Source organism: Sapajus apella, unplaced genomic scaffold, assembly GCF_009761245.1.
Source record: "Sapajus apella isolate SASKATOON/1434 unplaced genomic scaffold, GSC_monkey_1.0 scaffold1, whole genome shotgun sequence".
Lineage (NCBI taxonomy): Eukaryota > Metazoa > Chordata > Mammalia > Primates > Cebidae > Sapajus > Sapajus apella.
The window spans coordinates 29163015-29186804 of record NW_022436941.1 but is presented as its reverse complement, the minus strand read 5'-3'; the positions used below and the strand labels follow the sequence as shown (position 1 = coordinate 29186804).

Sequence of the window (23790 nt, the reverse complement as noted above, 5' to 3'; positions counted from 1 at the left end):
CAGGGTTGCTCAGCTCCTAGTCCAGTGCTTTCATTACCATTCAGGCTGCTGTAATAAAATACCATAAACTAGGTGGCCTATCACAATTTATTTCTGACATTTCTGGCAGAAGTCCAAGAAAAGTCCTACAGACTTGGTGTGTATGAGGGCCTCCTTCCTCACAGAGGGTGCCTTCTTGCTGTGTCCTCACATGGCAGAAGGAGCGAGGCATCTCACTTGGGCCTCTTTTATAAAGGTACTAGTCACATTGATTAGGATTACCTAATCAACTCTCAAAGCTTTAAAACCATTATCTTAGAGGTTAGGATTTCAACATATGAATTTTAGAGGAACACAAACATTCAAACCATAGTACCAGATGTTTTATTAAATGAGGAAAATAACTTCCTGCTTCATAGTCATATTTTCTATATTTCCCACAGCATCCCTAACTGCTTTCTGATAACATAGATCAGAGTCCTTGTAATCACTTTTAGTTTTTTCAATTCCAAACAAAATATCGTAATTCCTAATCAAAGTAACACAATTATTTGAACATGTGTACAATAAATCCTGTTCATAATTTACAAAGGCAGAATATAGTCATCATTTGTTCTGAATATATAATAGCAAGTAAAGATTCAGCAGTATTGTACAATAGCTAATATTATATGAGACACTGCAGGAGAGATCAGCATATGTGTTTTTAACTTTATTTTCCAGGTTTATATTTTTTTTTTTTGTAAGAATTCAGAAAGTTAAATTACATACTTTAAGTTCAGGCATATGAAACTAAATAGTACTTAATGTTAAATTACAAACATAATATCAATGACCAATTTTAAGAGTGTCTAGAAATTTTTATTTTATTTCACAGCAATTTAAAAATACATATTTTATTGATACTAATACATATTCTTTATTAGTTTCATAAATAAATATTCTAGTTTTACATATTGGTTCATAAAATAATTATATAAATTTCTTAAAAATAAAATCTATATTATAGCTTTTATTGAACTGCAAGAGATAAATTTTAATATTTATATATGTAAACTCTGTAAAAACAATACAATAATTTAAAAATTATAATTCCAACTTCCTGTTTTTTGAAATTATTCTGACGTTTCTTCAACACTGAAGTCCTAACCTTCTCTACTTCTAGAAGTTGAATAAGAAAGACATGGAAGACACACCAGGCAGGTAATGATACAACACAGGTTCTAAGGGAAACCTGATCAAGCCCCTTAGCTTCTCTGGTTCTGTTGATTTCTGTATAGGGTGGGATTGCTACAGCCCCATTTACTTAAAAGAAACTGGATTTAAACACCTGATTCGAAAGATGGTAGTACACTCTTGAGTAAAGAGGTAAAGCTTTTATCTGTATTACAGGCAATTACTCAGACATAAAAGCTCAATAGACAATTAGGGGCTTAAATTGTGCAATGTTTTCCTATCTTCTCCAGATACAACCTCAATTACATTGTTGTTTAGCTTGAATTCAATTAATAAATTGAATTCAACACTACTGTTGATAAAATGCCCTTCAGTTAGAAAAGGAAGAGGCTGAAGGGAGGGGAATAAAAAAATTCTATTAACTAGGAGATATTTTGCACATAGAAATCTACAATTTCAAATATATCCAACCTCAAGAAACACTGAAATGAAGAAAATTTTAACATTTACAAGTCCACTAGTACTTTAGCAATTTATATTATAGATTAGTTAACTACAGAATGCTAGATTCTCATTTTTTCTGAATATTGTTTTAAACTTTAAGGTTTAACTAAGAGTCATTAACACAAACTAATATGTCATGCAAAAGTATCACTTTTATTATAAGTTTTTTCTTGTATGGAGCTAATTTCCTTAAAAAATAGCTACTATGTACTGAAAACAGTATTATGCCAAATATTTCCAACATACACAAGTTTCTAATATATACTACCTATAAGCTACAGAAAATAACCATCTAACAACAAAGCACATTATATTCTTTCATTTCATCAACTGCCATATCAAAAGTTACTTATCTTTGAAGGAAAATATTTTTTGGCAATAATTTTATTTCACTGGCAACTACTAACTGATTTATAGCTAAAGTTTAGATGTCCTATTTAGCAAGCAAAGAATCTAGAGACTAGAAAAGATTTCCATTTAAGATATTATTTCATATTATTGTCTATTTCATCTTATGACAAGACAAATTAATAAATATAGGACTGTGCTATTCAATACAGTATCCACTGGCCTCATGTGGCTAAGGGCACTTAAAATGTGGCTTGCCCAAATTAGTAAAATGCATACCAGATTTCAGAGAATTAGTACAAGAAACAATAAAAACTATCAAAATAAATCTTTATATCAATTACATGTTAAAATTATAACATTTTGAATGTATTAAGTTAAATAAAATATTAAAATTAACTTCAGCTGTTTCTTCTAGAATTTTTTAAATTACATATATCACTTACATTATTTTTCTACCCTACAGCATTGCTATAGAAGCAGCAGACTCAATTATTTATGTTAATATCCATCCCAACCCACATCATTAAGCATTTATATCATTATGGTATAAGATAACATATTTAATACATGATCACAAGATTCCTGAGCTTAGAATTATAAACACCTCCAATCTTCAAAACAAAACCAAACAAAACCTGTTGTAATTATCCTGGCAACAGTGAGAAACTTTAGATTTGTGTTAGATATGAGTCCGCAAAAAGACAAAAGGAATCTTTCGGAATGATGGAAAAGTTCTAAATCCAGATTGTGTTGATGGCTGCACAATTCTACATATGTATTTAAAAACTCACTGAATTAGACACTTAAAAATGGGTAAATTATATAGTATGTAAATTATATATCAATAAAGCTGTTTTTATTTTTCTAAAGTACACAGCTAGAGCCCAGCAGATTTAAGAGCCCATCTAGAAGCTGCACATATTTTTTAGGTGATTCAAACATAATTTTTAAATTCATCATTTTCACAACGAAAATTTTTCCATGAGGGTAATTTTACCTGGAGTGGATCCATGTTTAATAGTAAATTATGTAATTACTCATTGGAAGTATATGTTGATAAGGACAGAGAGGGCACTAGAGCAGAGATAGTGGGCAGTTTATTTGCTTTTAGGGGTCTCCACATTAGGAAATAATAGCCCTTATAGTAATGTATACAATCTTGTCACAAATCCCTTACCCAAGTTAGGCACCTTTGGAATTTCACCATCCTAGATAGAATAGTAGAATATGAGACTTACTACTCTATACTAATATAAATAAGTGAACAAAATAGAAGTCAAAACTAACATTTACCCATTACCATGGGAAACTGAAACTAAACTACTGAGTTTTCTTTCACTATTGCAGAACGAATAAAAGAAACAGAAATCTAGTAATTCAAAAGTACATTCAATTTAGAAAAGGATTCTGGTAATTACTAAGCCATTAAGAATACGGAATCCTTTGTGCATCCACCTTTTGTTTTTTGAAATCTATCATCTCCAGTAGCAAAAACTAAATAAAAACAAAAGTGAAAAACAGCTTCCACTTTGACAAAATGGGTATGAAGAACTCTGATTTATTCTTTCTTTACACCCAGGAAAACTCAATAAAGTAAAACACAGATCAAACCATCATGCACTTGAAACACTATATACTTTTGTGCATTTTGTGGCCTGTTTAGCATGTATTTCAGGGCTCATTTTACCCATATTAGCAACAACAAAACAGTAGGCACAGAAATGCTAACACATAAACGACTAACATTAAACATTGAAATGGATTTCAAGATGTGTGCACGTACATGAACAGATAAATATATACAAAGATTTGCCTGCACACGCTGAAATGCCTTAAGTTCTCATTTTAGAAGTAAACTAGATGGATAGTTCAAAACCCAAAGTCATTTAGAATGTGAAAATCATTTAGAAAATCTCATTTAAGGCAGCCACAAAATTAATTAGGGGACCCACAATACTCCATTCTAATTATTATAAAATGATATCTAGGCACTGGATAAATCTAAGAAACGTATTCGTTCCAGTTACAGACTGACACTTTTAAGAGACTCAAAATTTGGACAGCAACTGAATTCCACATTTTAAATTGGGGCCAGGAATGGGGGCTCATGCCCATAATCCCAACATTTTGGGGGGCTGAGGTGGGGAATCGCTTGAGGTCAGGAGTTCAAGACCAGCCTGGGCAACACAGTGAGACCACATCTCTACAAAAAATTTAAAAAAAGGAATAGCCATGCATGGTGGTGTGTACCTGTAGTCCAAGCTATTCATAAGGGTGAGGTAGACTAACCCCTTGAACGGTCAGATCAAAGCTGCAGTGAGCTGTGATCACACCACTGCCCTCCAGCATGGGCAACAGAGTGAGATTCTGTCTCAAAATTTTTTAAAAAAAGAAAGAAAATGAAAATACCCTCTCTTAGATAGCTATTTATTTTAGGAATAAAACCAAATGTACTACTAAACCAAATTTTTCTACAGGCTATGCAGAAGAGTGGAATCAATGATTTATACAGGCCGTGTGGCTGAGAGACAGAGTTGATCCATAGTCCTACAAGTTTGAATGCATTTTGCCTATAATAAAGCTTTTCGTAAATCACCATAGAAGTTGGTTAAAGTGCTTGCCATGGCTGTATCTACTGCTGACTGAGGAATCATCCCACGCAGATCTGTCTGAATATATCCTGTCAAAAGACTCTGGTTTGGATTGTCCTTAAGTGGAACACAAAACCAACCACAGGGATGGTTGTATCCTCGAACAAATTCTGGTCTCTTTTCATCCCAGTCAAGACTTATTCCTACAAGGCAATTTTAACAATAACACTATTATTAATAGAAACAACTACATTTATATAAAACTCTCATTTAAAAACATTACCAGAATTCTTTTTTAAATATTTATTCTTATGTGACCATGGCAGAATGAAAAAGAGACTTACCAAGGAGGATTCTGACAAGAGGTTGGCAGACAGGTAATGGGGAAACTTTAATCCCTTCAGAATACATGACATCATGTCATCTTAGTAACTCCTTGGAAGCTACAAATCTTGGTTGTAGCACCTAGGCCTCGAGGTGCCAATAATCAAATCCATGGTACCTCCTAACTATTCCCCACAGTGACTACTATATTATACTTTGGTACTTGCAAGTTGAGAATAATCAAGTAGATGTTTACTTACAACTGCTAACTCATGTATACATTATATTCAAAATAATATTAATTTACCTATAGGTACATATTAGAAAACAGGAGCCTTCCAATGGCAGTATTTTTAATCTTGAAAAGAAAAATACAACAAAGCTCAAGGAAGGAAGAATATTCTAACACATACCAAATCTAGTTTTTCTGTGTATATGACCAGAAATTGTTTTCTAAGAGTGGCTTAGAAGAAAATCTATTTACAAGAACGCTTTCTTAGAGGCAGTCATGTGATCCACATTTGCCACCTCTGACCTAGAGGATACTATGTAACTGGGAACAAAAACGTATCAGAAAGGTTTCAAAACCCTTCTGATATTGTTATTTTACTCCCTAGAGTTTAGTATTTATAAAAAAATTTTAGTGATTGCAGAGTCGGAGTTGAAAATATATTTCACAAAGAAAGAAACATCCAGCCTAGAAAACACAAATATTTAAACCATACTGAGAAAAAAGCATAACATTTTGAGATTATTACCACAAGATAAAAGCCCTTCTTTATAGCCCACAGTGTAGGAGAAATCAACAAATTCTCTTGGGGAAATTATATTCCAAAGCTGACCAGCAGTAGTGTAACGCATCACACAGCAATTCTGAAAAACAAGAGGTAAGACAAGTATTACTACTATAGGAAACACACATACCTTCATATATCTCTGGAAAGAAACTAACATTTATTTAAAATGTTTCATAATTACAATAATTCTTACACTGATACTGACAGGTCTAGATCTCTATGCTAAATCTCACTGCTATTGGATGGCCATGAAGAAGATATATAATCAAAATACAGAGGTACAAGTTATCCAGTATCCAAATTTCTAATTAAATACAGCCACCTTTTATTTTATATAACAACCCACATGGAATTAGGGGATATAGACTGCTTTAGTGTTCAAGTTCAAATCCACAAATACTTTGACTACAACATCAAACATTTTAATTTAAAAAAATCAAACATTAAGCAAGGAATTAATAAAAATAGAAACAGAGCTTGCTATTTTGGCTACATAATTTTAGAATATTTAAGGTAGCATTTTTATCTGGTCTTTGATGTTGGCTTAGTATTACAGAAAAGCCGCACACATTCACCTAGAAACCTAAATATGACGGTGGTCTTTTCAGAATTTTGGATTTCATAATCTTAACTAGAATTTCACAATTAAAGGTGCTGAATATCTTTTTTAAGCAGCAAGGATATAGCTATTGTGGAAAACTCAGTCTAACGCTCATTGATTAGCATGAGAAAATGCAAACTTTTTAAGAGGCGGCATGGGACTCCCATGTGATATCTTTGTCATGACTACGATACTCAAAGCAACGAATATAATGAATATAAGTATGTACAAATGCCCAAGCTCATATACTCTGGCTCACTCATGCACTCTCTCATGCACATACACACAGTCTAAAGCAATGTTTCTATAAACAGATACCTCTTCAAAGTTCTCCAAAATATCCAATGAAGTCATCAAGCTGTCCCAATCCAAACGACAAGGCCCTGGGCGTATATGGTCTATTATACTATTGACAAGGTCTTCTATAACACCTTGGGCTTTGTAGCTGGAGGGAAAAAGTTAAAGTCAACTGCTGTTACAATAAAAAATTTCAGCATACCCTTATAGTATATAGGTAACCTTGAAAGTAAGAATAAAACTTAAGCCAGGCACAGTGGCTCACGTCTGTAATCCCAGCACTCTCAGAGGCTGCAGCTGGTAGATCACTTGAGGTCAGGAGTTTGAGACCAGGCTGGCCAACATGGTGAAACCCTGCCTCTAGTAAAATAATAAAACTTAGCCAGGCACGGTGGCATGCATCTGTAGTCCCAGCTACTTGGGAGGCTGAGGCAGGAGAATCGCTTGAAACCCAGAGGTGGAGGTTGCAGTGAGCCAAGATCATGCCACTAGGCGACAGAGTGAGATTCCATCTCAATAAATAAATAAATAAATAAATAGAAATAAAAATTAATGAAGGGTTTTTTTTCTAAAGGGAATAAATTCCAGTAACTTTCCTGATAAATTATGTTCTACCAATTATTTTATCAGCATGTATCATTTAGCCTCAAATCTAATAACAGAACTGAAGGCTATACTATGTGTCATAACGAACATTAAGTCCCTTCATGTTATAGAATAGCCAAAAACAGTCTATAAAATGCCGTAAGGTTTCCATTTATTTCTATTCTTTTCTCAGTTATCCTCTGACATATTAGCACATGAATATTTTTACCTCGACTTTTAAAAACTTTTTATTAGGAACAGAGAAGTAGGGCAATAGAACAGAACACCAAGGAACTGACTCATAAATATGTCAGCACTTGACATATTTCAAAGGCAGCATTACTTATCAGTGGGGAAAAATGTATAATTCCATAAATGGTGTGCCTAGATTCAATAGTTATCCTTACGGAGAAAATAAAACTTAGGTTCCTATTTCCACCACTCATAGTAATTAATTCCAGATAAATTAAATGTCTATGTAAAAAATGTAAAATGAAAAACTTTAAAATTTTGAGAAAAATATACAAGATACCATTTTTGTGACCTCAGACTACACAGGGATTTCTTGAATATGTAAAACACAGAAAAACACAAATAATACAAAAGATCAATTAAAAAATAACATGCATACCACACAAGAAAAAATAAGTCATTTTTTAAAACTAGCCACAGATTGGGAAAAGGTAGTACTACACATATGAACAAATAATTATTATAGAGGATACATTGGTTCTATAAACCAATCAGAAAAAGAAAATCCATAGAAAAGATGGGCAAAGGACATAGTAAGATTGACCTGAGATATCAATAAATATATAAAAGATGTTCAACTTCACTAGTAATCAAGTAGATACTAACAAGAACAATCTCATTAATACCCTTCAGACTGACAGAGATTAAAAACTTGTAAGTAGTAAATAGTAAACTTGAACTGCTACTTTAGAGAGCAAGTTGGTAATGTCTTAAGAATGGAAGATATACATCCCTATGACCCAAAGAAAATTACACATGTGTGCACAAAGAGGTATATCCCAAAAGGTTTACTATAGCATTGTACTTTATAGAAAACAACTGACAACAGCCTAAAAATCTATCAATAGGCGAATCTGCAAACATAGATAAAAACACTGTGGTATATTAACAAAGGAAAAATAATGGATTTACGTATAACAACATGGCTAAATCCTGAGAACATAATATTTAATGAAAAAATAAACGCAAATTACTCAACAAAATATACACATACAAACACATACACATAAACATCAAAAACACACCAAATAATGCTTTTTATTGTTTATGGATATATAATGATGTGGCCAAAGTATGACAAAGGAACAATACACATAACTTCAGGACAGTAGTTACCTCTAGGGATGAAAGAAAGGAGATGAAATAAGAAATTAGCTTCAGCTCTACCAGTACCTTTTTATTTAAAAAAGCATCTGAAGCTATTTAATCATTTTATAATATCTCAAGCCAAACTTACATTATCTCCCCCATCGTAAATCTGCTCTCCCATTCTGTATTCTTTAACTTGGGGTAGGAGGTAGGTGGATGTAACACAAATAAATCTAGTCAAATTAGAATTCCTCAGATTCAACTATGACTCTTCTTTTTCTCTTAACCCCATTTCCATAGTCAGAACTAATCAGTCACCACATTTTTTATCAGGAGTATTTCCTAAATATAAAGTACTTAGAATAATATTTGGCTCTAATGGTGGTTATCATTACCACCACCATCACTATCATTAAATCTTTCACATTCATTTGCCCTTTTTGACTTCTGTGCTACTGCCTCATTTAGAGTACTTTGTGTCCAACTCATCAGTTCCTACTCTTTTGATCACATATCCCTCTAAGAATCTGGGAAAAAAAAAAAAAAAAAAAAAAAAAAAACCACCACCAGTTTTTCTCCTATGCTTTTATGTGGTAGATATGCAATTCCTTCTGCCTAGGACATGATGCCTTTCATTGCTTAAGAAATACTCATTCTTAAGTCTTAGCTCAAATATCAGCTCTTTATGAAGTCTTTTCAGATCTCCAAGCATAAAGCTCCCTTGGCAGTGTTTACACTTTTAGCCCTCACTGGGAATTACTGATTTAAAGAATTAACTTCCACATTTGCTTACAATGCTTAATCCACCTCCAATTTCCCCATCCTTATCATAAATATTACACCATTCAACTTTCTGGGAATGTTATCTTTGGCATTACACTTCAGAAGATTCTATGTATACTAACAGGGTCCAGCAGTTTTATTTTTTAAAATGGCTGAGTGTTAAGGATGTGAACATTCTACTCCAAGTATGCAAGGCAGCTGTCTCTACAAGCTTTAAAAAACAATATATTATTTTCTTATGTTATTAAATAATCTTCAAAAATGTGTTTTTTAAAGGCTATATCATGTTCTATCACAGATATTTCATACTGAATCATCTACTATGGATTATTCAGGTTTATAATTTTTAATATTATAAATAATGCTGTGATAGAAGAGCAAGTACTTAAATCGCTGTTATTTTTCTGATAAATTCTTCAACATAAGTTCCTGAGATAAAATGTTCTATAGCACTGAGTAAATGTAGAATATTAGAAGAGTCATGTACACAATGCTAAGAAATTCAGATTTTATCAGCCATTTTATATCATTATTTATGACCTCCTCACCACCAACTCAGTCCACAAAGGACATGGGCATTTTTAAGGCTCTGAATTCATAAGGCCAATATGCTTTCCAGAAAGTTTTAAAAAAATTGCCTGGCGTGGTGGCTCACGCCTGTAATCCTAGCACTATCAGAGGCCTAGGCAGGTTGGTCACTAAGTCAGGAGTTCAAAACCAGCCTGGCAAAGATAATGAAACACTGTCTCTACTAAAAACTACAGAAAAATTAGCCAGTGTGGTAGCAGGCACCTGTAATCCCAGCTACTCAGGAGGCTGAGGCAGGAGAATTGCTTATACCCAGGCAGCAGAGGGTGCAATGAGTTGAGATGGTGCCACTGCACTCCAAACCTCGGTGACAAAGTGAGACTCAGTCTCAAAAAAAAAAAAAAGTTAAAAAAAGTCTTAAAAAGCTAAATCCTACTAGCAATAACTACTTAGTGACAATGCATATAAGTTTCAGAAAGTCTTAAGAGCTATGTAAATCTATAAAGATGTACTTACAGATATCCATTAAATTCTTCTGAGGGTTTTCTCCAAACAGTTACATCTTTCTAGAAAAATAAAAGCATTATATGGTAATAATTACATAGGTGGAACCCTAGACACAAAACTGACAATTTTATAAGTCTAGGAATTTGTCTTTGCATTAAAATAAAACTTTAGTACATTTTCAGAATACATAAAAGTCATCTACATCATAAAAGGATTTGTATTTGAGTTTCTTCTGTATCCTAAAGTTCTTCACATTGTAAATTACAGACTTCCAAAAAATATTTTCAGTAGCATTTAATGAGATCCAAATACTGTAAGAGTCAATGATGGCACTATCTTAGTCCAGTCTTATCTATTTACCACTACCGATGCATTCAGACTATGACACTAGAAACATTATAAATATTTCATTCTAAAATTGTTCATAACTTTCAAACAATTAAACAATGAACATTTATTATGATAGTTTTACTGTGAATTAGTCCCTACAGTTTGTCCTCATCATCTCCCAAGTAATTCTGAATATCAGAATAGCTAGAGCACTTAAATAGAAGAGTCCTGGGTTCTAGAATTGGTTCTAGCAACACTCAACTTACCCATGTAATAGTTTGGGCAAGTCATATTAGTAAAAAGGAATACTGACTAGCTACCTTCATAGGCTTTTTGATATATCTGAAACTATTCTAAACTATCGAATACTACACTTTCTTGCATTGATAATGATACATTTCTTTGCTGACTTAAGAGGGTATTCTTTAGCCTCTAGATTTCACGAGCCTATCCTCTTGTCTAAAATCCAAAGAGCTAAGAAAGGCAGTATAGGATTACTACTAATGTATTTCTTCCTCTGTGTGATATTAGACCATCAACTTTATTAGCTTAGTTATTTATCTTGCATATCCATCCAAAGTATGGTCTTTGTCCATATTGTTCCATATAATTTTAAAAGTCATCAACTAATTCATTGGATAGAAGATATACCCTAAACAGAAGTAACTGAACTAATTTACCGTTTTCTTAGCAACTCGCCACTTATCTTCTTCAATGCTGTGGTACTGGATGAGAGTGTTTTTAAGTTTAGTTGCAAGAGAAGCAACATCAGAAAGTCCTTCCATTTCTTCTCTCTGTTATGGAGACCAAGATTAGTATCAGCAAATACCACAATTTGAGGCAATAGACCAGTGGGTCTCAAATCTGGCTTTACAATATACAGTAATAACCTACCAGAGCTATAAAAGATAGCTACCCTCACCCCAAATCATCTAATCATAATTTCTGAGAGTAGGACCTGGGCATCGTTTTTTTCTAATTGCACCCAAGGTGAACGACCCATAGCCAGAGGTGAGAATCACATATTTTTTTACAGTTATTAAAATTATTCATATAAAAGAGTAAAAAGGCAGGCAGGAGGAGGGGAAAGGGATTGCATCTCTCTTGTATATATGTTGTTAACTCTCAAACGTTTACCTCCAGCCCCCACTGTTCCAATGGGCTCAAAAGTCCCAGATCCAGAAGCCTACTGAAAGCTTCAAGACTAAAGGGAATCTCTTGACTCCCTCAGTTTGCCACAGTATTCCTCATTTTAACAATTTCCTATTAAAATGGCAATTGAGCCCAAATTTCCAAGTCAAAAAGCTTGGGATTACCCATAACAGGAATAGGTTCCTTTCAACACCATCATACCTCATTGTCTAGTAGTCTACTCCCACTGATTTTCTTTCTGTCCCTCACACAGACCTAGCTTATCACTGACTTAGGGTCTCTGTACTTGATATTTCTCTGCCTAAATGGCTAGATCCCAAATCTTAGCATCACTAATAACAATGTAATGCCAATTTCAGTTTAAATTTCCTATCCTTCATAAAGCCTTCTGCAAGTTACTGTTACATCTTTTCTTCATAGTGTTTATCATTCTCAGACAATATAATAACTTGTTTATTCATAAGTGTTCGATTCTACTCTTAGCCCGCCTCATTCCTAACAAATAGCATAGAAGTCCTTGTTTTACTCACCACTATATCTCCACCATCTAGAACACTGTGGGCATATAGTAGGCCCTTATTTTGTTGATGTTATTGCTTCAAAACAAAAATTACTTGGTCTTTGTCTTCTTTTGGTGCCAGAGCACCAATTTCTTCACATAATTCCCACTTTTCTCTATTCTATCTCTACTCCTGCCACTCTTCAGTAAAAGGCTAAAGGAAAAAAAGTTTTAGGGGTAAAGTTGACCATTACAGAACCATAAAATTGCTGGAAAGGAGGTCAAGAAAACATTTAAATGAAATCTCAAGCCTCAGCCTCTATGGGAGTAAGGTTGACAATGGCAACCTTACAGATGCACACATCAGAGTCACCTTTTTATGCTTTGTAGTAATTGTTGCTGTTTTTAGATGTTAGATTTTAGGGTCCAGTGCCAAATAGTGTGACTCAGTGGCTTTGTACTGGAATGGGTCTCAGAAATGTAGGTCCTTTAAAATAGTCTCACTAATTATTCTGTTGTCTAGCCAGGGTTCAGAAATAACTGATCTAAAAAAACTAAAGTGACAGAAATAAATTAAGGTTGTAGCCAATATTTAAATACCACTAATTAGAGCATATAAGCCATTAAAATTCATAAATACTAAAATTATGTAGAAACATGGGAAAGTATACATAGAAAATTCAATATACCTTTTAGGATCTATATAAGTGATGCAAAATGTATAATAAGTATAGATCCAATCCATGGATGAAAAGTTGATGAGCTCATTCAAAAAGTCTCTCAGTCAAGAATATACCCAATTTCATTCAAGAGGCTGTCAATTTAATAGCCAGTATAATGACTTTATTCAAGAGTATGCCATAAACAAGCACAAGTTCTTGCAGAAGGCTTATAAAAGAGATTTTTTTAATATATTACTGGGATCACTATGATTAAACATATTCTATAAACCCAAAGGTCACCTATTAGGTTCCCGTGGTTGGTAAATAAGAGTATTTATTCAAAACTTTTTGATAGAAATCAAAGATGAAATGGAAAGCTATTATGATCAGAAGCAAACATTATCACTGGGCAAATCCAGGGCACCGAAAGTTACCTAAAGAGCTACCTAGAAAGGATGAGAATGTGCAAATTTAAGGTACTCAGTAATCATTCATTTACATGGATCAGCATAAAGTTCAAGCTCCTTGCTATAGCTTACAAGCCCTTTTATGATGTGGCGTATTTTCATTACCTAATTTCCACTTATCTTTCTTGGACTGCCCTGAACCTGGGTTAGTTCTCCCTCCAATATTTTCTGACAGCAACTCTGTATTGTAATTATTGACTTGCTATCTTCTCCCATTTACCTGTAAAATCTTTGGGAGGCAGAAAATGTGGCTTCTTCAATGTTATTCTCCTTGTGTCTAGCATTCAGTATGAAAACAGTGAATAAAAAATGGAAAAATGAATAGACAATAAGCTACTATTCTCACTTATGGAACACCTCAAGATTATCTGAGTATGCCCACTTACACTAGAGCTTCTGAAAAACTAAAACTTCCATTATCGCAATGAAACAGAATTTCTCAAGGAGGTCTACTATTAAATTTTTTTTTTTTTTTTTTTTTTTTTGGAGACAGAGTTTCGATCTTGTTACTACCCAGGCTGGAGTGCAATGGGGCGATCTCGGCTCACCGCAACCTCCGCAATTCTCCTGCCTCAGCCTCCTGAGTAGCTGGGATTACAGGCATGCGCCACCATGCCCAGCTAATTTTTTGTACTTTTAGTAGAGACGGGGTTTCACCATGTTGACCAGGATGGTCTCTATCTCTTGACCTCATGCTCCACCTGCCTCGGCCTCCCAAAGTGCTGGGATTACAGGCACGAGCCACCCTGCCCAGCCTACTATTAAATATTTATCAAACATCTATCATACACCAGGTCCTAGAACTACAGAAACAGATGGAATCCAGTTTTTATTCTCAAGGTTGACTTATTCTACCCTTAAGCTTTCACAGAAATAGCAACAAAAACTAAAATATTAAAAAATTCTACTAATACTTTTTTCAAGCATGGTGCAGTGGGAGGTAGGAAAGGAAGAGAAAGAAGTACAAAATCAGAAAGTTCTCTCTGATTAAATACGTCTAGCAACATATTTAACCAGGCAGTTAAGTCTTAAGTGGATTATTTTCACCAAGATTAAGTTCATAATGAAATAACGGTTGCCATCAAAACTGCTACCTCTGTGTAAACAGGCATGATTGAGCATCTCTCAAAATATGAATCTATTCTAGAACCAACAAGTTAGGGGGAGAATATTGGGTTTTCAAGATCTTGGCTCTTTCTCCTTATGTAACAGGGTACTGACATTAATTGAAAGGAAAACACGCAATTTGACCTCCTGCAATCTCCAACTGTGGAGAATGTCAGGAAAATGTTTTAAATGCCATTCTGAACTTCCTTTTACTAATTTCAGTCTTTTATTCCCTTATCTTCACCTTATATCAGGAAATTATCCAACTCTAACATTTACATGTCAGAGAGAACAGGCACCCCTTAACTTTATCAGAATGTAATAGCTTCCTATAAAAGATTTTATATTCTTGTCAGTCCCATGGCCAAATACTGAGTAATGTCTACCTCCACGTTTTTTCCTTAAACTAACCTTTTTGTTCCATGTTTTTGAAGCGATCACTAGTGGTGATAGTGGCTGCCGTCACAGGGAGGGCAGCTTTCTTAAGTTAAATTTTCTTGAGGCCATCTATCAGCACCATAGTCTTGATCAATCCAACTCCATTTATTCTCAACTATCTGTCACAGTGAGATGGCAGAGGTTCTATTTTAAATATGGAACATAATAAAACATTTAACCTCTAATAGAAAATAAATGCCATAAAAATCTGTTCGTACTTTTGTAGTATGACTAAAGGAGCGCAGGTATCAGAATTGTCTAACCTTGCATTACTTGAATAACATGGTTTTCACTTTCGTGAACAGCTTCAGTTTAACATGCCATGGACTTTCCCCAATGTCGTACAAACCACAGCTTTGGAAATTAAATTATATTTTCTAACTAACATAAAAATTTCAGCATAAGCTGGATTTCCAATAAATGTTGAACTATAAAGTTTTCCAACTCAGACAAGTACAGTAGCTTCTATTTTTGCAGACTGGCTCTGGCAGGCGTTCACTATTTAAAGAAATGCAACATGGAAATGTATTTCTACAATATGTATGATCCAACTTCCTGTTCAAACCCCTAATGTTCTAATACTTGATTTAAAAAAAGACCTAATGCTCTGTACTTGATTTTAAAAAATAACAATAGCTAACAGCTATTGATCACTTACTATGTGGTCAGTCCTTCTGGCTGTTTTACAGAAGGACTGCATTGCATTATTTCATTTAATACAACAGTAAGAGTCCATCTATCATTGTCCCTGTTTTAGAGAAAGTGAAAATTGCAACAGAGAGGTTGAGTCACTTGTCTAAAATCACACAGCTCATAAATGATGGGGCCAGAATTCCAACGCAGGGGGTCTGACTTCACAGCCTAAAGCTGTCTTGTAAAACTGTGGAAGCTGATCACAGGCTGGAAGAGACTTCACATAAAAAACCTGGGCCCACCATGAATTTGTCAAATTTTGTCCTGGCTGCTGAACCCAAAAATCTAAGGCAATTTTTCCTGTGTGTGAATCAGGGAAAACAGTGACACTAATTTGGTGAGAAATTATGAGTTAATACATTTAGCAGGGACCTTGGAAGGCAGTAAGCCCGGGGAAAACTTTGTCTCTAGTCATCAGCATCACCTCCGCGAAGCCTGGTGGGACGCCGCTGCCCCTGCGCTGTCTGTGCACCTAAGAACCAGGAAGCGCGGTGCTCTCCTGCGAACAGGACTGCGCCAAATCAGGCGGGATTACCGCCGCCCCTCTCCCATTTGACAGCTGAGGACACTGAGGCCTAATGGCGTCCAAGTACTTAAACAGGTGGGCGGCGGCGTGCACTGGCGAGTTGTAAGCCCTGGGATCCTTCCTGCTCGCCCCGTCCCCTCCGTGGGCTCGGTTTCCTTTCTCATCTGTGAGGTCCACTCCCGCCCGGACGCCAGGGCCCGCCATCCCCAACGTCCCCCGCGGACTCCCTTGTCCCACGGCCTGGAGCAGGTCCAGAAGACGCACCTGGCAGGGCGCCCCGAGCGCCACAGTCGCCCTCCCCTCGGGCCGCCCCACTCCCGCCGCGGCTCGGTGCCTCTCCCCACGGCTACCTGAGGTGAAGCAAGGACGTGGAAGCAGCCACCGCGCGCCACCCAGCACCTCACACCGCTCTCAGCAGCACCGATCAGCCTCCCTGCCCGCCGAGGCGCAGGCGACAGCAGCCAACGGACAAGTCCCCGCTGGTCGCAGCCAACTGGAAGGCACCCAGCACCTCAGGGTAAGGCGTGCCGAGCCCCCAGTCCCGCCCCCTGGCCCGGACCCGGGCGCTCCCGGGGGCTGGGAGGAGGTGGCCGGAAAACGTGCGCTCGCTCGTACGGGCTGGCGCGGGAGCGTGTTGAGCGCTGATTGGGCGCAGATGAATGGAATGATTCCGCGTGGGTGTGGGCTGGCCCGAGCCGCGCCAGCGTGCCCCGGAGGTCTGGAGTTGCTTGCAGGTTTGGATTGGTGGGGCTGTCCTGTAGGCACTTAATTGTGAAAGAACTTTGCCATGGAGTAAACCGACTGAGAGACAGAAAAACAGAAGGCGAAGTGTAGGATCACAGTGAGGGATAAAGCTGGTCCAAATTCATCCCGCTTGTGGATATCCTAGTAGCACTCCACTGCCCTACTCCTCCCAGGACCCACTCTAACGCTAACCCTAACCTTTCTTATTTCTCAAATAAGAAAAAGAGCCCATGCAGAGGAGGACGAGCTCTCTGCCTCCTGCTTAGCTGGACTCAACTGAGAAAGCTGGGAAGGAAAATGAAAGTCACTGCCACTGTGTGAATTGACCTTTAGCCAAACGTGTGTGTGTGTGTGTGTGTGTGTGTGTCCACCCTCAGATAAAAGAGTTTAGAGGGCAACCTTAGAAGTAGAGAAGATGGGGTGTGACAAGTGGATTTAGCATCTGCACAGTGTTGGAGTTTCCATCTGCTCAAAGATGAGAAACATTTCTTCCAGTGGCTGTGAAGTCACCCATCTGATGGAAAGCTTGGGAAACGGTGAATTTCTTCCTGTGCCAAAGTAGCTATGATGCACTGATTAGCCAGGCTTGCTTTGTATGCAAATTCCATTTACTAAGATATATAGTTTGAGAACCAAAAGCAGGGAGGAATGCAATGCCACACCGTTAGTCATTTCTGATAGACTTGCAACAAAAAAAAGTAATACTCCATACATTTTTAAGTCGCCGTCACCAAATGAATTGCCAACTACTACTTGCTAGTTATTATTGGCCGATTTTTTTTAACCTTACTTCATCATCTATATGTAAAATAAATATTTTGTGTTATTTCATGTGACATAGTAACAGAAAATTTCTGCGTGTGTTGTAAAGCTCCTTTCACTTGCGAATTATTATTGGCCAATTATTGAGGTTCTCTGGATAGATGGATGGATGGATAGATATGTAGATAAGTAATTTGAAATGGTTGGGGAAAAGTGCTATGAATTAAGTTGTACATATTTAATATCTCATTGAATCCTCTTAACAGCCTCCTAAGGTAGGTGAGTTTTTACAGGAAAGGAGCCACAGACATAAATCTTAAGGCAGGTTGCTTAATTACTGAGTGAAGAAACTGGAATTTGGCTGAGGGCTGCTGGACTCTGAAACTGGGGCTCTTAGTCCCCACACAATTCAGATGGTGCTTGATAGCTCTTTGTCAAGGCACCTGTAAAGAGCACTGGGGACCAGAAATGAAAGGCCTAATTCCTACTATGAGAATTTACACAGCTTAATGGTGGGGAGGATTAAGTCCACATATCTATTTCAAAAAAGTAAAAAAGTTGTATCTCTCATTATTAGGATTCAGTTCTGGATACACTGCTCGACAGGAGGATGCTGTATATTCTCTTGGAGGATGCTGTAAAATATGTTTTAAACAAAATTAACTTGGCTTTTTGTGTGTGTGGATGGCCAGAGTCATTACATCACACATATGCCCCCATGGGATTTCTTGTCCTCCATCTAGTTTCTGGGAGGTTTTTGTTTCTTTTATTTTTGTTCTTCATCTGTTGCTGTTTTTCTTGGTCAGAATGATGTTTGGGTAATTGCAAGTCACTCTATCTCTATCAAAGTACAATGCTACTAAAAGCAAAACTGCAGATTCAGAAATACATATATTAATATATCATCTGAAGCTATTTTTTAAGGTTTGCTCTGGTCCAAGCACAGTGCTGAGCATTTTACATTTTACAGCAATGCCTGATAATAGGCATGTACTATTACTATTTTCATTACACACATGAGAGAACTGTAGTATGTAAGGCAGCAGATAGATCTCCCCTACAAATAGTTTTAAAATGGGAAAATAAGGTTCCCATCTAGAATTCAAATATAAAAGATGCATATAATGAATTTGATCAGCTATATGGAAACTTACCCTAAAGAGACAAAACTGCTACCCTGCCAAGTCCTGACTATAATCCACTGAATATATTAACACATCTAAAGAAAGAATTTTTAAGAAGAAAAACATTTAAAAATTCCAAAACACAGAAATAATATATCCACAATTTCTAACCTGGGCAATAAATCTAGAAGTAAACAAAACAACACATGCACAAATTTCCTCAATTACTTGAAAATTTCTAAACATCTGTCCCCAAACACATTGGTTAAGGAGAAAAATCAAACACTACATGCTAAAGAATATTAACGAAAATATATTAAAATGTTAATAACAATAATAAAAATCAAAACACTATATATCAAAGCCTTAATTTAATTCAACAGATTTAATTCAACAAATACAGGTCTGCTACCTGTACCAAGGACTGAAGGTATATTGTATCTTAACTGAGAGCTATTTATTTGCAACTAGAAGAAACTCAACCTGGATTAAGCTAAAAAAAAAAAAAGTGTTAAAAGGATATAGAAATATCTTATAAAAATTTGATACTCAAACTTGGGGCCACAGACCAGCAGCATTGGTATTACCTGGGAGCTTATCAGAATTGCAGAATCTCAGGCCCTGACCTACTGAATCAGAATCTACATTTTTAAATGACACCTGGTTGATTTTATGTACATTAAATTTTGAGGCTGGACGTGGTGGTTCATGCCTGTAATCCCAGCACTTTGGGAGACTGAGGTGGGCAGATCACTTGAGGTCAGGAGTTGAAGACCAGCCTGGGCAACATGGTGAAACTCCCTCTCTAATAAAAATACTAAACTTAGCCAGGGATGCTGGTACACGCCTGTAGTCCCAGCTACTCGGGAGGCTAAGGCATGAGAATCGTTTAAACCCAAGAGGCAGAGGCTGCAGTGAGCCAAGAGCATGCCATTGCACTCCAGCCTGGGTGACAGAGAGAGACCCTGTCTCAAAAAAAAAAAAAATTGAGAAACACTATTATAGAGCACAAGGGCTTGACTTATAGCCAAGCCTCAAAATTACTGAAGCCAGAATTTAGCCACCAAGAACTAAGACTGTACAAATTCACTGAACTGTACATTTAAGATATGTACACTTCATTGTACCTCAATTAAAATCATATCTAAATTAAAAAAAGAATCAGTCAACCAAAAAGTTAGAGAAAAACATCAGAAGGAATGAATTAACAAATATACAAACAAAAAATTGGGAAAAAATGGAAAACCAAAAGACAGGAGAATTCATTTTAAAATTACATCACATGTGGGCTGATAGGTGCAGCAAACCACCATGGCACATATTTGCTTATGCAACAAACCTGTGCATCCTGCACACGTATCCCAGAACTTTAAATTTTAAAAAATATATCATTTTTTAAAAAATGTTTGGTGGGGATTGGTTTGACCATTAGAAAATAGGTAAATAAATGGTCTAATAGAGAAGAGGAAACAGCAAAGGAAAAAAAACCAAAAAGTCAAGTAATTATGACTAAGAAAGCAGAAGAAACATAATTGAAGAGTAAATTAAAATAGTAATTCTTGTGAGCTAACAAATTAAATCCATGTAAATGGATACTGCTTCTAAAGAAATACAAATTACCAAAATTTATACAAGAAGAATTTTGAGTTATGAACTCTAATACACTTGTAAAAATAAAAACTATGAGAATATTAAAGACAAACTATGGCTCAGAAAAGGTCCAGAGGATTTTACATGATAATTTTCAACTCCCAAAGAAACTAGTCATTTTCTTTCTATTAAAACTGCTTTTAGAAATAAGTTTTAAAAATCTAGTTTCTTTTTCGTAAATTATTTTGCATTACTCTGGTATCCAAATAAGACACTTAAAAATCTTAGTAATGTATTTTGTCATGAGGTGGTAACTGGTATAAGACTTGTTCTCCTATCTCCTCAACTAAACTTATGAAAAAAATGGTTTCACACATTGAGAAACTGGCAACACAAGGTTTTGATGCCTGGAGACAGGAAACAAATGAAGTGAACACCTATATATCTGAACCAGGAAGGGCTTGAAGTGTGTTAACCACTGAAGCTTTGCAAAATGATCAAAAGGAAAAAAAATAAGTCTGTCACTGTCCCTAATAAAAAGGAGAATGGCATCAGCTATAGAGGAAATATGTCTCCAGACCTCAGAGGCTGAGGACTAAATAGATAATTTATAACTGGACACAGAATCAGTGGATCATATACTAAAATATCCATGGAACTTATGTTTTCACTCACATTTGTGCTATCTGTACTGTTAAACACATATGCTCAATTGTTTAAAAAAAGAAGCATACTTTTAAGAAAAATTAGGGCAACTAAATAGTAAAACACACTATACTCATGTGTAGAAAACATTCATGTTATGAGATCATATTTAAGACAGAAACAAAAACAAACAAAAATTCAAAATTTACTTTTTCATATATATCCAAGTATTTCAATGAAAGCCAATTAACAATATTATAATCCTCATAAATTATACAAACAACTGACACCAAATCCTCCATTACCGAGAACAGCTATCACATGCTGGATATATAGTCTAACCATTGCACTAAGTAGGTATTAGCATGAACCTTATCTTGGATCTTACAAAATTGAAGCTTAGAAACCTTAAGTACTTACTGTAAGGTCATACAGCAAATGAGTGGCAGAGGTCAGGTGTGATCCCTGTACTCTTATTAACTATGCTCTTCTCCCTCTCAGTATAAAATCTGACTGTCAGAGCAGGGCAGCAATAGGATAAACTAGACTGGGGCTACCTGGAACTTCCAGTTGGGTGTGAACTTCCAATTGGGTGCTAGCTCACAGGCACTGTATGACCTGCAAAGCTGAAAATATTGCTACCTGACCCTTTCTAGAAAAATGCTGCTTACCTCTGCTCTATTTTACAAATCTACATTTAGGATTTAAATTTAAAGAGATAAAACCAGGCCTGATACACACCTGAGAGCTCTTATCTATTTAGATCAAGGGTATCAGAAAGCATGGGATGGTGAAAACACTCGAGAAGGAACAAGGTATAAGAGAATTCAATTGGGCCAGGGTTTTTACCTTATAAAGTCAATTGCTCCAGAGAATAAACTCTGTTAACCATAAAGTTACATTTGCAAATATTCTAGGTCAGAGAACACTGTAGTGCACCTGAATGAGCAAAAGCTCAAAGTGATTGTGACATAGTTTTCTTTTACATATCTGATCTTGTATTTCTGATTGTGACATAGTTTTCTTTTGTATATCTGATCTTATATCAAATGCACACATGAGAGATGTGCAAGGTAGAAGTCGTGGTTCTATTGCTTCTGGAGTTATGCCCTGGGTCTCACCGTCCCCATCCCCTGCCCTGGCTCAAAACTGCGTTATGATCATGACGGTTTTCCATTATCTATAGGAACACCTGCATTGGTGGCCCCACTCTATTGTATTGTTCGCAAAGCATTCTTGGAGTGTTTCTTTAGCTCTCCAGCTGATTCTCTAAGCCATAACAAAACCTGTAGTAAATCCTTTTCTGATTAAAGTAGCTAGAATGAATTCTGTTCTCTGCAAATGAACTCCGAACAACACAAAACTGAGAATTTAGAAATAGGGCGCCGCTCTAAAAGATATTAATGCACATTTCATTGTCTTAGCAGCCCAGGCAGTAGATGGTGAGAACAAACATAGCAGCCTGGAAAACTGGAGATCCTGGTTATTCAGTGGCAAAGCATTGAACAAATTGCTGTTTAAATTACCTTGGAAAGGAGACTACATGCTTATCAAGTCTGCAGCTATAGGCTAGATCACCGGAAAAATTCAATTGATATCAATTGGTTGCCACTGCTACTTTCAGCAAAGTTTTACAAGAGAGTTGAACTATATCTAGATCTAGCCAGGCTGCAAGGAGGATAAAGGGAATATAGATCTCTGCTTAAAAAAAAAGGAGGGGACAGACTATTTAAATCAGCGGCAAGGAATTTCAACCTGTGGTCAAGAATCTAAAAGATTTGTGAGCTTAATAATGTGGTGCCTCACAGTGTTGAAAAAGTCAATTGTCTGCACTTCCACACTGAAGCAATGATGAGAGTGCTCTGAAGGAGCTCTGTGCACTGTGAGTCCACCTATTTACAAGCTCTTCTTCAAAGCATTTTGGGTAGACAATGAATGTCCGTCAAATAAAGTATGTTACCCTGCTATTCAAGTTCCTTATTTTAGGGCATTATGAATACAAGCCTGTATTAGCTTGCTAGGGTTACCATAGCAAAGTACCAAAAACTAGGTGGCTTAAACAGCAGAAATGCATTATCTCAAAGTTCTAGAGGTTAGAAGTCCAAGATCAACATGTCTGCAAGGCCAGCTCCTTCTGATGGCTATGAGAGTCTGTTTCATGCCTCTCCCAATCTGCTGGTGGTTTGCTGGCAACCTTTGGCATTCGTTAACTTGTTGGTCACATTACCCCGACTTCTGCTTTCATTGTCACATGGCATTCTCCCTCTGCGTGCCATTCCTGTATCCACATTTCCCTTTTTTTTTTTTTTTAATATTTTGAGACAGAGTCTTGCTCTGTCGCCAGGCTGGAGTGCAGTGGCACAATGTCGGCTCACTGCAACCTCTGCGTCTCAGGTTCATGCGATTCTCCTGCCTCAGCCTCCCAAGTAGCTGGGATTACAGACACCTGCCACCATGCCAGGATAATTTTTGTATTTTTAGTAGAGACGAGGTTTCACCATGTTGGCCAGGCTGGTCTCCATCTCCTGACCTTGTGATCCACTCGCCTGGGCCTCCCAAAGTGCTGGGATTACAGGCATGAGCCCCAAGTTTCCCTTTTTTAATAAGGACACTGCCAGTCATATGGATTAGGGCTCACCCAAATGACCTTATTTGAATTTGATTTCCTCTATAAAGACCCTGTCTCC

At 36.4% G+C, this 23790-nt stretch overlaps 1 protein-coding gene across 3 annotated transcripts; it reads right to left on the bottom strand.

The window, feature by feature from the left end:
• Positions 1-347: 347 nt before the first annotated feature.
• On the bottom strand, positions 348-16836 carry STARD4 (StAR related lipid transfer domain containing 4). 3 transcript variants are annotated; one of them, XM_032274608.1, is made up of 6 exons: positions 16589-16836; positions 11375-11488; positions 10374-10423; positions 6642-6768; positions 5684-5798; positions 348-4804 (listed from the first exon to the last, which is right to left on the bottom strand). In XM_032274608.1, exons 2-6 carry the CDS (start codon positions 11477-11479, stop codon positions 4581-4583), a joined length of 621 nt encoding a protein of 206 aa, XP_032130499.1. In that variant the 5' UTR covers positions 11480-11488; positions 16589-16836; the 3' UTR covers positions 348-4580. The 3 variants fall into 3 exon arrangements, with proteins under 3 accessions (XP_032130499.1, XP_032130507.1, XP_032130515.1); XM_032274616.1 differs by lacking the exon at positions 16589-16836 and adding an exon at positions 16503-16573; XM_032274624.1 differs by lacking the exons at positions 11375-11488; positions 16589-16836 and adding an exon at positions 11346-11364.
• Positions 16837-23790: the final 6954 nt, after the last annotated feature.

Excerpts from the sequence above, each read along its gene's own strand:
- STARD4 (XM_032274608.1), bottom strand. The coding sequence starts at position 11,479 with ATGGAAGGACTTTCTGATGTTGCTTCTCTTGCAACTAAACTTAAAAAC. Across the intron at positions 10,424-11,374 it reads GGCGAGTTGCTAAGAAAACG|AAAGATGTAACTGTTTGGAG; the intron begins GTAAATTAGTTC and ends TTATTTTTCTAG. Across the intron at positions 4,805-5,683 it reads AGAAGGGCTTTTATCTTGTG|GAATAAGTCTTGACTGGGAT; the intron begins GTAATAATCTCA and ends ATTGCCTTGTAG.